At 32.5% G+C, this 18318-nt stretch overlaps 1 protein-coding gene across 1 annotated transcript; it reads left to right on the top strand.

Moving 5' to 3' along the window:
• The first annotated feature begins 1352 nt into the window (after positions 1 to 1352).
• Positions 1353 to 17886, top strand: LOC127707643 (renalase-like). The gene is made up of 7 exons (XM_052212280.1): positions 1353 to 1617; positions 5204 to 5309; positions 5903 to 6045; positions 8162 to 8323; positions 8834 to 9007; positions 9907 to 10082; positions 17616 to 17886. Exons 1-7 carry the CDS (start codon positions 1488 to 1490, stop codon positions 17772 to 17774), a joined length of 1050 nt encoding a protein of 349 aa, XP_052068240.1. The 5' UTR covers positions 1353 to 1487; the 3' UTR covers positions 17775 to 17886.
• The last annotated feature ends 432 nt before the right edge of the window (positions 17887 to 18318 follow it).

The following is an 18318-nucleotide window of genomic DNA, read 5'->3' as shown; positions in this document are numbered from 1 at the left end:
AAAATTTATTGACAGACAGGTGAACACACAAACAATATAATCTCCTCAATTCTAAGAGAAACTGCAGGATAACAAATTCAAAGAAAAACAATAAAATTTCCAGTTGACCACATCATACCTATTTAAAACTGGAGATGGACATAGTTTATCAACAAGAAAAGCTGTTTCTGCTTGCAACAATCAAAAGTCTGTCCCAAAACCTTGGAAGTGTTATAGAATATTAAATTTTAATATAAAGGTACCTGAATGCAACATCAGATGTGTTATTTGGAACTACCAGTATAGTTAAATAATTTAATGTTAATGGTGTTGAAATGATCAACAGATCAAGGTCTATCTCCTGTGGGATTTTCAGAAAAATAGGGCAACTATTAGTGGAGTTATTCACCCTGAAATGTAATTTTTTTAGTAAATTTCAAAGTTTTTGGCTTTATATAATATCTCAAACACTATATAAAAGCAGTTGGAGCCAATATGACATTTGTAGAATTAATATACAGGTAAGGTTTATCTCCTGCAGAATTTTCAGGAAAACTATACAAATTGTTTGTGAGCTGTATACAGTAAAAATTATCACCATGCAATACAAGACCTACTAGAATGCCCCTCAGGCTTTGACAAACTAAATATTCAAATTCAGATATGTAAAATGATACAAATAACAATTTATTAAAATATATTTCTTTTTGACACATGCCCTCTATGTTTCCAGTCCAAAAAAAACAATGGAAATTTACTTGTTTTCTATAATTTTTGTGGAAAATCAATATGGTGTGCTATGTGTGACGTACATCATGAAAATAACATTTTAAAAACATAAATTTTCAACAAAAAAGGTATATTTCCTATGTTTCAACTATGATTCATTGTTATATTGGTCAATAAATCATAATTTGAAATTAAAGCTAGAAATAGGGTCATTTAAAAAAAAAAAAAATAAGAATATAGGGGCCATTTTAGGGCCTTTTCAAAACCTACTCCTTTTCATAGTTAGAACTACATATTTAATTTTCTATTTTTATACCACATAATGAACACTACTAAGCTTCTAGTATTCAGTATGTGGTATAAAAATAGAAAATTGAATATTCAGTGCAAACAAATCCAAGCTCCTGTGCTTTTGATGGCTAAAAAAGTGGCCTTATCATAATATAAAATTTTACCTTAAATTCTCCTTTGACAGTGTGTAAGCATCAATATTAAAAATTGTTTTAAAAAAAAAATCATCTTTCATAAAAAAAGGCTCATTAAAGTTTTTTTTTTTTTTTTTTTTTTTTTTCAAGTTGAAATTTACTATGCTGTGTGTTGGTCAATGGGATTTGGATGTTCCATAGTTCTGTCACATTGTTATTAGTTTCACTCCCCAAACCATCACATCCCCTTATGTAATCGTCAACTTGATCAAGTGACCTGAAATGTGAAGAACAGAAATGTTAGTTCCATACGTATGGAAGCACTGAAAAAAAAACCAAACAATTAATTTAGAAATGTTGGCAAACACTTTTGAGCGAATTGTCATAGCTGGTGCAGGCATGACAGGTGCACTGTCGGCTGCACTGCTAAGATTTGACCTTACCAGCTCAGAGATCGTGATAATAGACAAATCCAGAGGAACAGGTAATCATTTCACACTGTTTTAAAAAACAATTAATATTTGAAGTCAGGGCTTAAGTTACCAGGCAACATGTTGGAAAAGTCTCTTTCCTATCTGTCACTTTCCCCGACAACCAAAAGCGACATGTAGTAATAATAATAATAATAAATTCTTTATTTAAAGAGGGTAAACTCAGTAAGTTACAATAAACTAATCTTCCCTGAGGCCCTCACATACAAATTACAATACAATCAAAAAACAGATATTTACACATAGTTAATTTACAGTCAATTAGTTCAATGTAATACTACTAACATGATAAGATATAAGGCTGTTCAAGATGTACATGTAGTCAAAAAATCAAATACAAATATAAATAAAAGAATATACAAATACATTGTAGAAAACATAATCTTATCAGGACTGTGTTAAGTACTTCTTGATACTTTGTTTAAAAGTATAAGTGTTTTGAGCTTTACGCATTTTGTTTGGTAGTCCATTCCATAACACTGATCCAGAATAAACAAAAGATTTCTTAAATAGCTCAGCTTTTGGCTTAGGAACTATCAGATTACCTTGAGTGACGCCTCTCAGGGAGTAAGGATTATTATCTGATTTCAGTTTAAACTTTTGAACTAGGTACATTGGTGCTTCCATATGCATACATTTATATAGAAGTAAATATTTGTGGTATTTTATTCTATTGTCAACTGTCATCCACCCAAGTTCTTTAAATAAGGGGGCTGAGGGGGATAAAGGAACTGCATCTAGAATTAATCTTGCTGCCCTTTTTTGGAGTTTTAAAATTCTTGCTATCCCTTCATTTTTACATTCACCCCAAATAATACAGCAGTAGTCAATCAGGGGCAGAATATACCCATTGTAATATGTTTTCCTTGCATTTATATCTAAAATTTCTTTATTTTAGAAAGGAGGTATATTCTGGATGATATATTAGCACAAACTTGGTCAATTTGATTTCTCCAGTTAAGTGTGCTGTCAATTTTAACACCTAATAATTTTTCACATGAAGAATTTTGTAATACTTTTGAATCTATTATTAAGTTTGGTTGATAAGTCTGAATTGATAGTTTCTGCTTTGTTCCAGTAACCAAACATTTTGTTTTATTTGCATTAATGAACATGTTAATCATTTTGCACCACTCTTCAACCCTGTATAAATCTTCTTGAACATCATCATGTATATTTTCTATGTTTTTCCCTGATTTATGAAGAGTGGTGTCATCAGCATATAGGTCTGTTTCACAATTTTCAATGCATAAGGAAATGTCGTTTATAAATAGCACAAACAATAGAGGACCAAGTATAGAACCTTGGGGGACACCAAATTTTACATGTTGTTGTTCAGAGTAAACATTACAAATGTTTACCTGCTGTTTTCTGTTATTCAGGTATGACTTGAAAAAACTAACAGTAGCCTCACTAAATCCATAAATTTCAAGCTTTAAACAAAGAATGTCATGATCTACCAAATCAAAAGCTTTTTTAAAATCTAATAAAATTGCTAGGTTTAAATTACCATCATTCATTTCTTGCAACCATTTGTCAATGATATTAATAAGTGCAGTTTGACAAGAATGCTGCGGCCTGAAACCAGATTGTGTAGGGTGTAAAAGTTTAAGTTTAGATAAGTATTTGTACATGTTATTAGAAACATGCCTTTCTATTAATTTTGATAAAGTTGGAAGAACAGATATAGGTCTGTAATTTGTTGCTAAAAGCTTGTCACCATCCTTGAAAACTGGTGTTACCTTAGCATTCTTCAGTAAAGAAGGATATATACCAGTATCTATCATTCTGTTAAATATGTATGTGAGAGGTGATGCAATAACAGGGGCGCTTAATCTTAGGATTTTTGGTCCTATATTATCCATACCAGATGCTTTGTTTATATCAAGTTTTTTTAACTCATTAAATAGCTCATTCATGATCACTGGTGGTATAGAAAATTTATCATGTTTATGTAATTTATTTTTAACAAATTTACCAAGATTACTGAAATCTGCTTTGTTTACAGGTGTATAACTTCCTTGTTCTCTTAATTTTTCAGCACAGGAAGTGAAAAAGTTATTAAAAGTTTCTGCTATTGATTTTTTACTTTTAGTTGTATTGTTATCTTCTGTGGCTAATTCATATGGTGTATTTTTAACTTTTGGGTTCAGACTGTGAAGACATTTCCATAAAGTTTTAGGGTCATTGGAGTCTTTTACCATATTTTTATAATAATTCTTTTTTGAGCTATCTATGATATGTTTAGTTTTATTTCTCCAAAATCTATACTCACTCCATAAACCAAGTGCATTATATTTATCTCTCATATTCCTAGCGTAAATGATTTCACTGTTATACCATTCAGGCTGTCTGTCCCTTTTTACTCTCTTTTTAACAACAGGAGCATGTTTATCTAAAGCTTTGTTCAACATATCATAAAACAATTGTAGACAGTCAGAGGGGTTTTCTTCAAATTCAATTTTATGAAAAGGTGTAGTTTGCAGATCTAATAAAAATTCATCTTGGTTGAAATTTTTGAAATTTCTATAAGTAATTGTACTGTGTGTATTCTTTTTTCCTATATTTGCTTCTTTCCTTGTTAAACAGATAGGGTAATGGTCATTAATTGCATATCTACACACATGTGATTCATGTACCATAATTGGATTATTGACATAAATATGATCAATCAATGTACTAGAATCTTTTGTTACCCTTGTGGCATCTACAATCAGTTGTTGAAAATTGTACGATTCTAAAACGTTCAGCCATTTTTGAGGAGGTTTGTTTGGTGCTTTAAAATTAAAATTAAAATCACCCATAATTGTTATATCTGAATTCATGGTCATTGCCACTCTTATTTCTTTTTCAAAATCATCAACCCAATCTATCAGTGACTTTGGTGGCCTATACACAAAACATAATAAAAAGGATTTTTTGTAATCTGGTTTAATTTCAACCCACATTGTTTCAATACCCCCTATTTCGATGTTGTTTTTTCTTAAAAATTTAATTGTTTCAGAAAAATAAACAATCAGACCACCCCCACCTTGTGATGTTCTGTCCTTTAGTTGCCTGAGTGTTCACAACAGTCGCTTTCAATCGCTTTTGTCATTAGCAAATTGACATTTTTACCAAGTTGATGCAACGGCAATTTTTCATTTATAAGTAAAGAAATAAAAGAATTAATTTCTTTAGAAACATGGTGAAAGCATTGACTTTACAGATACAGGTATTGGTTGTATGTTATTTGAAAGAATCAACTTTTTATGAAGTATTTTTTCTTTCACTTCTGGTCTTGTTTCTCAAGAGCTTACATAATTTTATTCTGATTTTTGGCAAAATAAATTTGTTACTTCAGTAGAATGTGATGAAAATTGCCTATAGTTCATGTTTCATCCATCTGTTTCATTAAAAACGTTATATTCCTATCCAAATCACTTGTCAAATTTTGTTTATTTTTATAAATTTTTCTGCATGAAGTGATTTTGTGTCATGAATTAATACACTGTTTTCTTTCTTTTCCTTTAGAACTTTAGTCGCTTTTAGATATTTTTGTGATCTAAGATGTAACATTAAATGATATATACATTTCAGGAGGAAGAATGTCAACAAGTCGTAGCAATGAAGTAGAAACATCAACTGTTGATTTAGGTGCTCAGTATATATCTGTTGCTAAAGACTATCAGATAAAACACAAGACGTAAGTAGTAATGCAAATGTACGTGTCATCATGTCATGATATCATGTGACTGTTGTCAAGGGTTCAGATAAAACACAAGAAGAGAGTAGTAAATATGGAAAGTGTCATCAGAATTAGCAAACTTTGGGACTTTTAGTAATGTAAAATGTGTGTCTTTATGACATATAATAATATAAACATATATAGCAGCAACTGAATATCTAGACTATACTCTTTGAAAGTCATTGAAGCCAATAGATGCAAGGGTTTATATATTTAAAAGATAGATTTAGAACAATCAGTCAATGCAAATATGGTAAATTTGTATTATGTCCTTACTACTCTGATTTTGTTGGCTGATTATTATTTTAACACCAAATTGTGCACACTTTGCATATATATATATAACTTCAAGAAGCAAACTGGGTTTTGCATTTACAATAAAGACGAGAGATTTTACAGTGGTAACCCTATTCAAATAAAACAAAAGTCTAATATTTAGTCACCACTGACTACCATGCATTGTACACAAAAAAAAGTGACTTCAAATAATGAAGCAGATGTCTCAGGCAGGTGTCAACTCTTTGTTTTAATTTTACACATTTATTTTGCAGATTCCACGATGAACTTGTTTCCAATGGCTTACTGGCACCTTTGATTGGCTCAATAGAAGGAGACAGAAGTGCTGGGGATACAGTCCACTATGTTACACCAAAAGGAGTTAGTTCCCTTGTTAAACATTTTATCAGAAAATCAGGTAAATATTAATCATATTAATATTGATTTAAAAATATATTTTGATTTACTTGTATAATGGATTTAAATACTGGGCAATAGGTTTTGTTTTTTGTATTATTCAGTAGTTTAATACAGTGTCCTATTTTGTCCTCATTCTATCTGAAATATATTTATCCATGTTTGTAATATGAAATATTGTTAATATGAATAGAACTTAAAATTTTTCAAACCCTCCTGAGGAACCTGAACTTCATTTGAAAGTTTTAGAGAGAAAACTTGAGTATCAACAATATTTAAACACTTAAAATGTTCCTATTTAAATGAGTGACCTGTATTTATCATCTTGGGAGAAGATTTGTAAGTAAGTCTAAATGATCTGCAATTCTTTTAAGTTGAGGGCAAGACATTACTCTCATACAGGCACATCATTTTTATAAAGTTGATTAATTGATTGATTGGTAATTGCTTTACGACGCCTCAGCACTAAAAGGCTATATAACGGTGAAAGTTGATTAACAAGTAATTTAATATACATGTAATACAATTTACATAGAAGTGTTATCATTTATCAGCAAAATGTTCAGATTTTGGCAATTAAACCAGAAAAAGACAAGATAGTACAGCGATTCATATTGCCATACAAAAATAGTGATAAATTATCAATTTGATGACAGAAAAATAGTTGCAATTAAGATTTCATTCCAAATCCATTATTACAAAACATCTTCTGAACAACCCCTCAGATATGAGAAGCCTACATCTAATACGTGTGCAAAATTATACTGACATTGTGCAAGACTATATAATTCTAACTGTTTTTATACGCCCGTTTACAGGACGTATTATGGTATACCTCTGTCCGTCTGTCCGTCGTCAACATGTCGGACATTAACTCAAAAATGCTTTTACAAATTTGCATAAAACTTTGGTGAATTGTTTATATTTATTGACGTGAGATCCCTTTCGTTTTTTATAAAATTTAGAGTTTACGTTTCCAAGTTATGGGGTTTTATTTATTAAAAAAAGGGGGATTTTCCAGTTTTTGGACAATAAGTCAAGAATGCTTTCAGCAACTTGCAAGAAATTGTGGTGAATTGTTTATATCTATTGACATGAGCTCCCTTTCGATTTTTATAAATTTTAGATTTTACGTTTCCGAGTTACAGGGTTTTATTCATAAAAAAAGGGGGGATTTTCCAGTTTTCGGACATAAACTCAAAAATGCTTTCAGCAATTCTTATGAAACTTTTGTGAATTGTTTGTATGTATTGATGTAAGCTCCCTTTAGAATTTTATAAATTTTACATTTTATATTTCTGAGTTATGGGGTTTTATTCATTAAAAAAAGGGGTGATTTTCCAGTTTTCGGACAATAACTCAAAAATGCTGTCACCAATTCTCATGAAACTTTGGTGAATTGTTTATATCTATTGATGTAAGCTCCCTTTTTATTTTCATAAATTTCTAATATGACATTGAGAATTAATTGAACTTTTTTTGTTTATAGTCTGACAAAAGATTTACTAAGTATTGCACAACAGCAAGAAATCTTTAATTGAATATAAATTCAATTCATATAACCAATTTCAAGTTCTTTGACTACATTTATTCAGAAACCTATAATATGTCAAATATTTAATTACAATCCAAATTCAGACCTGAATCAAGCTTGAATATTGTGTCCATTTTTGCCGCAACTGTTCAGGGTTGGACCTCTGCGGGCGTATCTAGCTGCGCTCAGCGAAGCAGTTTATTCATCAAAATATGATTATCAGGAACAGGGAGTGTAATGTGCACAAAAGAACATTAAATAAAAGTCTCATTTTACAATAAGCAGAACATAATTTTTAGACTTGAATGGGGTATTTCTACATTGTTGCCTTTGATACTTCAAATAATCTTTTGAGTTTTGAAAGCACATGAAATAAAATTGTTATACATGAAGATGTTGCATATATTGCCAATGTCCTTAGGTCACTCTGTTATTTGATTGCTATTACTCGAAGCTTTACTTTGTGTTTTATATGTTTTATTGTGTTTGTATCCACTATTGCACACGTTTTTGAAGCAATCTAAGTCACAAGAACGTTCTCCCAAATAATAGAGAATTAAATAACTTTTTTGATTCATTTTAGATAGTATTTTAAAAACAGATACTATCATAGAGTCTGTTGATATTGATAAAGATCAGATAAAAGTGAAAGATTCAAAAGGTCACAGATTATGTGATGCACTCATCCTTACAATGCCAGTACCACAGATTCTTGCTTTGAAAGGAAACATTCAGCAATTGATAGGTATGTAGTCAAGGAGAATTAATTGGGACATCACAGATTTTTGCAATGTTGCATATAGATTAAAAATTTAAGCTGAAAGAAAAGAGAAAAAAATAAAATTATTATTCAAGTTTGTAAAATTGCAGCTTTTCATGGTATGGAGAATAGTTTTCACTTCAAATTGATAGGATTGGATTCCAAAAAAATATAAGAGTTAAGTCAGAGAAATTGAAGAAGCTTTCAACGGATTGCTATCAAGGGGCAGCACAATACTTTACTTCTACTTGGAACTGTACTCATTTAAAAATGAAAAACTATGAAGAGTTGTGGTTCAGATGTACATAAACAACAATTTTAAAAAATATGTTCTATATTAATTAATCAGAGGTGCTATAATTATTGTTTAACTTTACTTTGTTTTTTCTTTACATAGAACTTATAATAACCTGAAGTACTTTATTTTCCAAACTCTGTCTTTGCTCAGCCATTGCTGTTCAGTCAATTATGAATAGCATATTTTTATTCTAACAGACAGCAAGTCAGATGTAAAGAAGAATTTAGAAGATGTTTCCTACTCCTCAAGGTTTGCATTGGGGTTGTTTTATAAACCTGGAACTCAACTTAATTACTCATGGAGTGGGAAATACATTACAGACAATCCATGTATAAGATTTGTTGCCATAGATAACAAAAAAAGGGGACTTGGTAAGTTGAAAAGCTTAGAAAAATTTCTTATTTAAGATCTTACTTATTTGTGGAATCTTTTAAACCTGAACTATATTTTCTTCATTTAGAAATGCTAATTTTTTATGAGTTTTGTACAAAATTACATCTTTTGTGTGCTATCTGTAGCTGAGTTGGGATACAATTAAATTAGGCTTATATTAGAATGAATGCCATATGGTTGTCCTGGTACTCAAGGTGTCTACATTAATATTTTGGTTTCCAGACAATATCTTTTAAGCTATAATAAAATGTCTTTACCAAACTTAGCTTGATAATGCCTCATGTGGGGAACATGACCCTTGCTTATATTGAGGTCAATTGGTCACAGATTTGTTGTCTGTGAAATGGCATTCTCTTGTGTTATTGTAGTACTGAAATAACTGTGTATATATAGCAGGGTTTAAGAACATCAGTTGTTCGACCTGTTAGTCAAATGCGATTTGTTAAAATATACTTTTTACTTTTTTGGTCTTTTGGGAAATGTTGTTTGTGCTGTATTTAGACCCCTCTACCAAGAAATTTGTTTTACATGCACACGTATAAAAATTGCGGTATTTATCCAATGCAATCATAGGTTTGAACGTTGTTTTCAATTTAGACTTGTATATATGTATATATATATATCTACACAGTTATTTCAGATAACATGGAATTTTTGGGGGTTAATACAATTTTTTCTTCCCGAAAACTATTGTAAATTAAACCATGCCATTTTTCTATATTAATAATAAAAAAAGTCCTAATGGTTATTGGAAGCATGGCTCTTTGATGTATAATTCCTCAATCAATTTAGATATATCATTCCACACACCAGTATTATTGTAATGTAACAGGACATAATCTGTTATATACATTGTTTGGAGATTTTATATTTATAGATTCCAGTGATATTGGTCCTTCTATTGTTGTACATACTAGTGTTCCCTTTAGTCTAAAAAATCTAGAAACAGACAAAGAAGACATGAGAGATATCATCATGTCCCATCTTAAACTAGTCTTGCCTGACCTGCCTGAACCTGTGGAGGTCAAAAGTCACAAGTGGAGATATTCACAGGTAAACATTCCAAACATATAACCTTACCTGAATCATCAGAGTCTGAAGAGGTTTTAGAAGCTGAGATAATGTAAAATATTCATAAAAACACAGGCTACAACTGTACCACTAGAACCTGGAAGAGGTCAAAAGATGTAAGCAAATATGCTAATAGGTAGATGTTTACAATACACAGGTCAGCTTGACTAAACTAAATATATAGATGCCAAAAACAATGTAATTGGAGGCACTCCAAGGTAACCTTTAGCCTTCAAATGTTTGAGACAGTATGAACTCATATACAAATGTTTGAGACAGTATAAACTTAAACACAAATGTTCAAGACAGTATGATCTCATACAAAAATGTTCCAGACAGTATAAACTCAAACACAAATGTTCTGGACAGTATAAACTTGAACACAAATGTTCAAGACAGTATGTTCTCATACACAAATGTTCCATACAGAATAAACTCATACACAAATATTTGAGACAGTATGATCTCACACAAGAATGTTTGAGACAGTATAATCTCATATACAAATTTTCTAGACAGTATAAAGTCATAAACAAATATTCAAGACCATAAGATCTCATACAAAAATGTTTGAGACATTATGAACTCATACCCAAATGTTTGAGACAGCATAAACTCAAACAAATGTTCGAGACAGTATGATCTCATACACAAATGTTACAGACAGTATGAACTCATAAACAAATGTTACAGACAGTATGAACTCATACACAAATGTTACACAAATGTTTCAGATAGTATAAACTCAAACACAAATGTTCGAGACCATATAATCTCATACACAATGTTCAAAACTCGAGAAAGTATGATCTCATACACAAATGTTCGAGACGGTATAATCTCATACACAAATGTCCCAGACAGTATAAACTTAAATGTTCCAGACAGTATGATCTCATACAAAATACAAAAAATATTTGAGACTGGAGACATAATGATCTCATACACAAATGTTCTAGACAGTTTAAACTCATACACAAATGTTCCAGACAGTGTGATCTCATACACAAATGTTCAAGACAGTATGATCTCATACACATATGTTACAGACAGTATGAACTCATACACAAATGTTACAGACAGTATGAACTCATACACAAATGTTACAGACAGTATGAACTCATACACAAATGTTGCAGACAGCAGTGGCAAATCCAGAGGGGGGCGTAGAGGGCGTACGCCCCCCCTTTGCTTGAACTTTTTTTTTTTTTGTAAAATGATGAATCAGACTAGACTTCATGAACTTTGCCTTTTCCCGGTCGTGTATTTAGTATTTATATGACAATTCTTTACTTATAAAGATATTTTTCGCTCGTATTTATTGTAATATATTATTGATTATGTCATTCATGTGTTTCGCTACGGTGGAGTTGATCAGTACGTTTGAAACGTCACTCAGTTATTTTGAAATTCAAATTACAGTAACACATTGCTTAGGTGGAGGATGACAAGCATGACACCTTCAAAGCGACAAAGGATTGAGCAAGAACGTATTGTGACTTCTATTTCATATTTCCACTCAACAGAAAGTAATACTCTATTACACTCTCATGAAAAAAAAGTTCCACGACAATATTATTTACCTACGAAAATATATTTAACCCCACACGCGCCAGCCAATTAATAACATTGCTGAATAATGATCACCAGTCAGTAAGTTCTAGATATATTTAAAGTCTAAGGTACGGACTATTTGATTTGATAGGGCAGTCTGAGATATTTTAGAGAAAAAATTCTGACCCTGATTTTTGCCTTAATAAACAAAAATTCTGGCCGTTTCTGTAATGAAAATAATTATCGTGTCCCCTTTATTTGCTATAAGAAAAAAAAATCCAACAGAATTAATCAGCATTAAATTAATGAACATGGTGAATAAAAAAAGGGCGTAATTTTTTTTTTTTGGGGGGGGGGGGGGGGGGGGGGGGGAGGTTTGCATGTAAATCCCATATCTGACCGGAATGTCTGTTTCAACGAACTGATATACTGAATACTTTTTTCAAGGCCCAACTGCAACCTGCCTGCTGGGTGTGGCCTTTATGTCTCCGTTTGTCGACCGTCATTCACAACTTCGTTGCCTTTGGTTGATTTGGAACCCCTCACTTCCCTTGTTGAGTGAAACATTTCAACCAAACATTTGGATAAAAATTGCTTGTCTGTCTTTGTTCGTGTCGGTCGTATTATAAACTTCATTGAATAGCCGTATATCATGTTTACAACAAGTAATCTGTGAGGTTATGCTAACTAACCATACAACAAACGAGAATTTTCCATGTTCATTTTTTTCTGACAAATCCCACATCAAATATATCAGTACATAGCTTTAGATCCATTCAATCATTTTATAATAGACAATTAATGGGGAGAATGCGGCATCAAAAATGTCCAACCGTAGCTTACACTTTAACTATAAAATATACATACCCCACGTTAGGAACAGTCACTAAAAATGTGCATATTACACTTATTTTATGTTTTTTAGCCCAAAAAAGGTCCAAAAAATTTTTCGCATCGCTCCGCTCGGCGAATTTTAAATACTACGCCCCCCCTTTCCAAAATCCTGGATCCGCCCCTGGACAGTATGAACTATACACAAATGTTACAGACAGTATGATCTCATACACAAATGTTACAGACTGTATGAACTCATAAACAAATGTTACAGACTGTTATGAATTCATGCACACAAATATTACTGACAATATGAACTCATATACAAATGTTACAGACAGAATGAACTTATTAACAAATATTTCAGACAGTATGAACTCATACACAAATGTTAGACTGTATGAATTCATACACACAAATGTTACTGACAATATATCTCATACACAATTTTACAGACAGTATGAACTCATAAACAATGTTACAGACAGTATGAACTCATACACAAATGTTACACTAATGTTTCAGACAGTATAAACTCAAACACAAATGTTCAAGACCATATAATCTCATACACAAATGTTCGAAACTCAAGACAGTATGATCTCATACACAAATGTTTGAGTCAGTATGATCTCATACACAAATGTTCGAGATGGTATGATCTCATACACAAATGTCCCAGACAGTATAAACATACACTCAAATGTTCCAGACAGTATGATCTCATACAAAAAATGTTTGAGACTGGAGACATTATGAACTCATACACAAATGTTCCAGACAGTATAAACTCGTACACTAATGTTCCAGACAGTGTGATCTCATACACAAATGTTCCAGACCGTATGAACTCATACACAAATGTTCCAGACAGTGTGATCTCGTACACAAATGTTCCAGACAGTATAAACTCATACACGAATGTTACAGACAGTATGAACTCATACACAAATGTTCCAGACAGTATGATCTCATACACAAATGTTACAGACAGTATGAACTCATAAACAAATGTTAGACTGTATGAATTCATGCATACAAATGTTACTGACAATATGAACTCATACACAATTTTACAGACAGTATGGACTCATAAAAAAATGTGACAGACAGTATGAACTCATACACAAATGTTACAGACAGTATGAACTCATACACAAATGTTACAGACTGTATGAATTCATGCACACAAATGGTACTGACAATATGAACTCATACAAAAATGTTACAGACAGTATGAACTCATACACAAATGTTACAGATAATATGAACTCAAAAACAAATGTTAGACTGTATGAAATCATGCACACAAATGTATCTGATAATATAACTCATAAACAATTTTACAGACAGTATGAACTCATAAACAAATGTTACAGACAGTATGAACTCATACACAAATATTGCAGATAGTATGAATTATGCACACAAATGATACAGACATTATGATCTCATACACAAATGTTTGAGACAGTATGAACTCATACACAAATGTTACAGACAGTATGAACTCATACACAAATGTTCGAGACAGTATAAACTCATACACAAATGTTACAAACAGTATGAACTCATACACAAATGTTACAGACAGTATGAACTCATAAACAAATGTTAGACTGTATGAAATCATGCACACAAATGTATCTGATAATATAACTCATAAACAATTTTACAGACAGTATGAACTCATAAACAAATGTTACAGACAGTATGAACTCATACACAAATATTGCAGATAGTATGAATTATGCACACAAATGATACAGACATTATGATCTCATACACAAATGTTTGAGACAGTATGAACTCATACACAAATGTTACAGACAGTATGAACTCATACACAAATGTTCGAGACAGTATAAACTCATACACAAATGTTACAAACAGTATGAACTCATACACAAATGTTACAGACAGTATGAACTCATAAACAAATGTTAGACCGTATGAATTCATGCACACAAATGTTACTGACAATATGAACTCATACACAGTTTTACAGACAGTATAAGCTCATAAACTAATGTTTTAGACAGTATGAACTCATACGCAAATCTTACAGACAGTATGAACTCGTACACAAATATTACAGACAGTATGAACTCATACACAAATGTTACAGACAGTATGAACTCATACACAAAGGTTACAGACAGCATAAAATCAGTATGAACTCATACATAAATGTTCATACTATCTTTGGAGGTTTCAAATGTTGACGTATTTAAACTGCCTAGTATCTGTGTATGATATTTATAGATAAATACATGTCTTTTTCAATATCTGCACGTTATTAAGTCTCCCAAACGAAGTTTGGGACGACTCTCCCAAACTTCGTTTGGGAAGACTTATTGTTTTTGCTCAGTTCTTATTATTATTATTATAATATTCTTCTTCTTCTTCTTCCTCTTCCGCCGCTTCTAAATTTGAACTTGTCCGCACCCATTCTCCAAAACCGCTTGTCAGATTAACTTAGGGATTTCACAATATGTTAGACTAACATGTCTAGTGGTGCAATCAGGGTTTTGTTTGTGCAATGGGGTTTATAAAGGGGTACTTTGAGGGGCAAAAAGAAAAGAGGGTTTTACTATAGAACCCTATGGGATTTTATTTTTTAAAATTTTCAAATGATTATAAATTGAAAACCATTTGTGATAAACACAATCTTTTTAATTGAAAATGTTCTAAATGATAAAGCCCATTAAATGAAATACAGAGTTAGTCCCCAGGGGGCACCCCACCCCCTGCCATTTAAGAAAGTTCTAATACCTTGTAAGTGGTCAAGATCCCCACCACTAAACCATATATATTCTGGTTTGTCATGCTAAGATGGTTTGAATGAAATACAGGGTTAGTCCCCAGGGGTCATCCCGACCCCCTGCCATTTGAGAAAGTTCTAATATCTTGTAAATGGTTGAGATCCCCACCCCTAAACCATATATATTCTGGTTTGTCATGCCAAAATGGTTTGAATGATATACAGGGTTAGTCCCCAGGGGTCATTCCGACCCCCTGCCATTTGAGAAAGTTCTAATATCTTGTAAATGGTCGAGATCCCCACCCCTAAACCATATATATTCTGGTTTGTCATGATAAAGCACATCAAATGAAATATAGGGTTAGTCCACAGGGGTCACCCCCACCCCCTGCCATTAAAGAAAGTTCTAATATCTTGTAAGTGGTCAAGATCCCCACCCCTAAACCATATATATTCTGGTTTGTCATGCTAAGCTGGTTTGAATGATATACAGGGTTAGTCCCTAGGGGTCATCCCGACCCCCTGCCATTTTAGAAAGTTCTAATATCTTGTAAATGGTTGAGATCCCCACCCCTAAACCATATATATTCCTATTTGTCATGTCTCGAACATTTGAATGGTGTATACGGTCAGTCCCCAGGGGTTCCCCCCACCCCCAATGTTCTAATATCTTGTAAATGGTTGAGATCCCCACCCCTTAACCATATATATTCCTGTTCGTCATGTAACGAACATTTGAATGACGTATAGGGTCAGTCCCCAGGGGTTCCCTCCACCCCCAATGTTCTAGTATCTTGTAAATGGTCGAGATCCCCACCCCTAAACCATATATATTCTGGTTTGTCATGCCAAGATGGTTTGAATGATATACAGGGTTAGTCCCCAGGGGTCATCCCGACCCCCTGCCTTTTGAGAAAGTTCTAATATCTTGTAAATGGTCAAGATCCCCACCACTAAACCATATATATTCTGGTTTGTCATGCTAAGATGGTTTGAATGATATACAGGGTTAGTCCCCAGGGGTCACCCCCACCCCCTGCCATTTAAGAAAGTTCTAATATCTTGTAAGTGGTCAAGATCCCCACCCCTAAACCATATATATTCTGGTTTGTCATGCTAAGATGGTTTGAATGATATACAGGGTTAGTCCCCAGGGGTCATCTCGACCCCCTGCCATTTGAGAAAGTTCTAATATCTTGTAAATGGTTGAGATCCCCACCCCTAAACCATATATATTCCTATTTGTCATGTCTCGAACATTTGAATGACGTATACGGTCAGTCCCCAGGGGTTCCCCCCACCCCCAATGTTCTAATATCTTTTAAATGGTTGAGATCCCCACCCCTAGACCATATATATTCCTGTTCGTCATGTAACGAACATTTGAATGACGTATAGGGTCAGTCCCCAGGGGTTCCCCCCACCCCCAATGTTCTAGTATCTTGTAAATGGTCGAGATCCCCACCCCTAAACCATATATATTCTGGTTTGTCATGCCAAGATGATTTGAATGATATACAGGGTTAGTCCCCAGGCATCACTAATGCATATAACTTTACTGGACCAAACCAATTTTCACTGGACGTTGCCCAATGTCAGGCGACCCTGGGAATTACGAATTATGGGAGCTTCGTTTGGGAGACTTCGTAACAGCATCCTGTTACAATCATTTCTTGTTATCCTGAGAATTTCATATCTGCCTGGAAGATTCTTTGTTATAACTGAAAATATTTCAAGGGTTTTGATACAATCATCAGTTTTAGGAATTCAATTGAAGGTTAAATTATAGCCAAGCATTGAACAGGTCCTATTTATTTTACATGGTTGATGTTGTCACAGTAGCCTGGAGTCTGTAATGTTTTTATATTGATATGTAAAGATACAAAATTAATAAATATTTCCTAAAGGATTTTTTTTCAAAGATCATTAGTTGTAAACTAGTACTACAACATTATCACTGCATGGTGAAATTTGTTTTGAGGTTAAGGTGGTACCTAACACTACAGGGAGATAACTCTGTAAAAATCAGCTAAACGTTTTAATTACGTTGTATTGTTAAGGAAATATTAAGCTTCTCAATGATCAAAATTAGTGTTTGTCAAACTGCTATATAATCAATGAAATTTTTCTGATAAAGTGGTTGGTTCAAATTTTTTGAAATTTTTATATTTTTGTCAAAGGGTCAAAGTAAACATTTTTTCAAAATTTTATGAAAATTAAACGAGCCAAATTAATATTAGTCAAGGTGTTGGGTACCACCTTAAATTATGCATGAATTATTTATATATCAATACATTGCCTGATTCTTTACAAGGACATTATCTGTAATAACTTCAAACTCATTAAGTTCTGATTTGTTATAGGTACATAAAGGTTATGAAGGAAGTCCAGGATGTGTTGTATTGAATGAGAAACCATTGATTTTACTGGCTGGTGATGGGTTTACACACTCAAACTTAGATGGCTGTATATCATCAGCATTGTCGGTGCAAAGAACTGTTAAAGAACTCTGTAAATTATGATGATGTTTTTTTTATAGGAAAACATTTATTTATGCAGTGCTTTATGTATTATTGGGTTTATGATTTTCATAATTAAATATGGAATTTGATACAATAAAAACATTATTTGTAATAGGTTTATTCATACATGATACAACAGTTAAAAAACATAGAGCATGTTGAATAGAAGGATCAAGAATTTAAACAGTGTCACTGCAAAACAAACAAGAAATGCGCTGTCAAATTTACAGCAAACTAGGTCTGTATTGTAGGGCTGGAAGTGTGAAATGAAATTGATGTATGTTAATGACTAAAGAATTACATTTATCAAAAAGTAGTCATTTTATGGAAGCAAAATATACCACTATATGATCATCCACAGGTTCTCAAATTATTGCACGGAAATAACATAAAATGTCATTTACAGTGAATCAAGGACCACAAAATTGTCAATATTGAAACTGAATTCCATTTCATCATCAGAAACAATATATCAAAATTTGGCAAGCTTTGGTTGAACATTTCTCTAGTTATTGCTCAGAAACCACAATATTCAATTTTCCAA

Source organism: Mytilus californianus, unplaced genomic scaffold (genome assembly GCF_021869535.1).
Source record: "Mytilus californianus isolate M0D057914Y unplaced genomic scaffold, xbMytCali1.0.p SCAF_7, whole genome shotgun sequence".
Taxonomy (NCBI): Eukaryota; Metazoa; Mollusca; class Bivalvia; order Mytilida; family Mytilidae; genus Mytilus; species Mytilus californianus.
Note: the sequence above shows the minus strand (reverse complement) of the source record. Positions and strands in the feature narration are given on the sequence as shown.

Bases quoted from the DNA above. Each gene is read 5' to 3' on its own strand.
- LOC127707643 (XM_052212280.1), top strand. From the start codon at position 1,488: ATGTTGGCAAACACTTTTGAGCGAATTGTCATAGCTGGTGCAGGCATG. The intron at 6,046-8,161 runs GTAAATATTAAT...GATTCATTTTAG, and splicing joins ACATTTTATCAGAAAATCAG to ATAGTATTTTAAAAACAGAT. The intron at 8,324-8,833 runs GTATGTAGTCAA...TTATTCTAACAG, and splicing joins AAACATTCAGCAATTGATAG to ACAGCAAGTCAGATGTAAAG.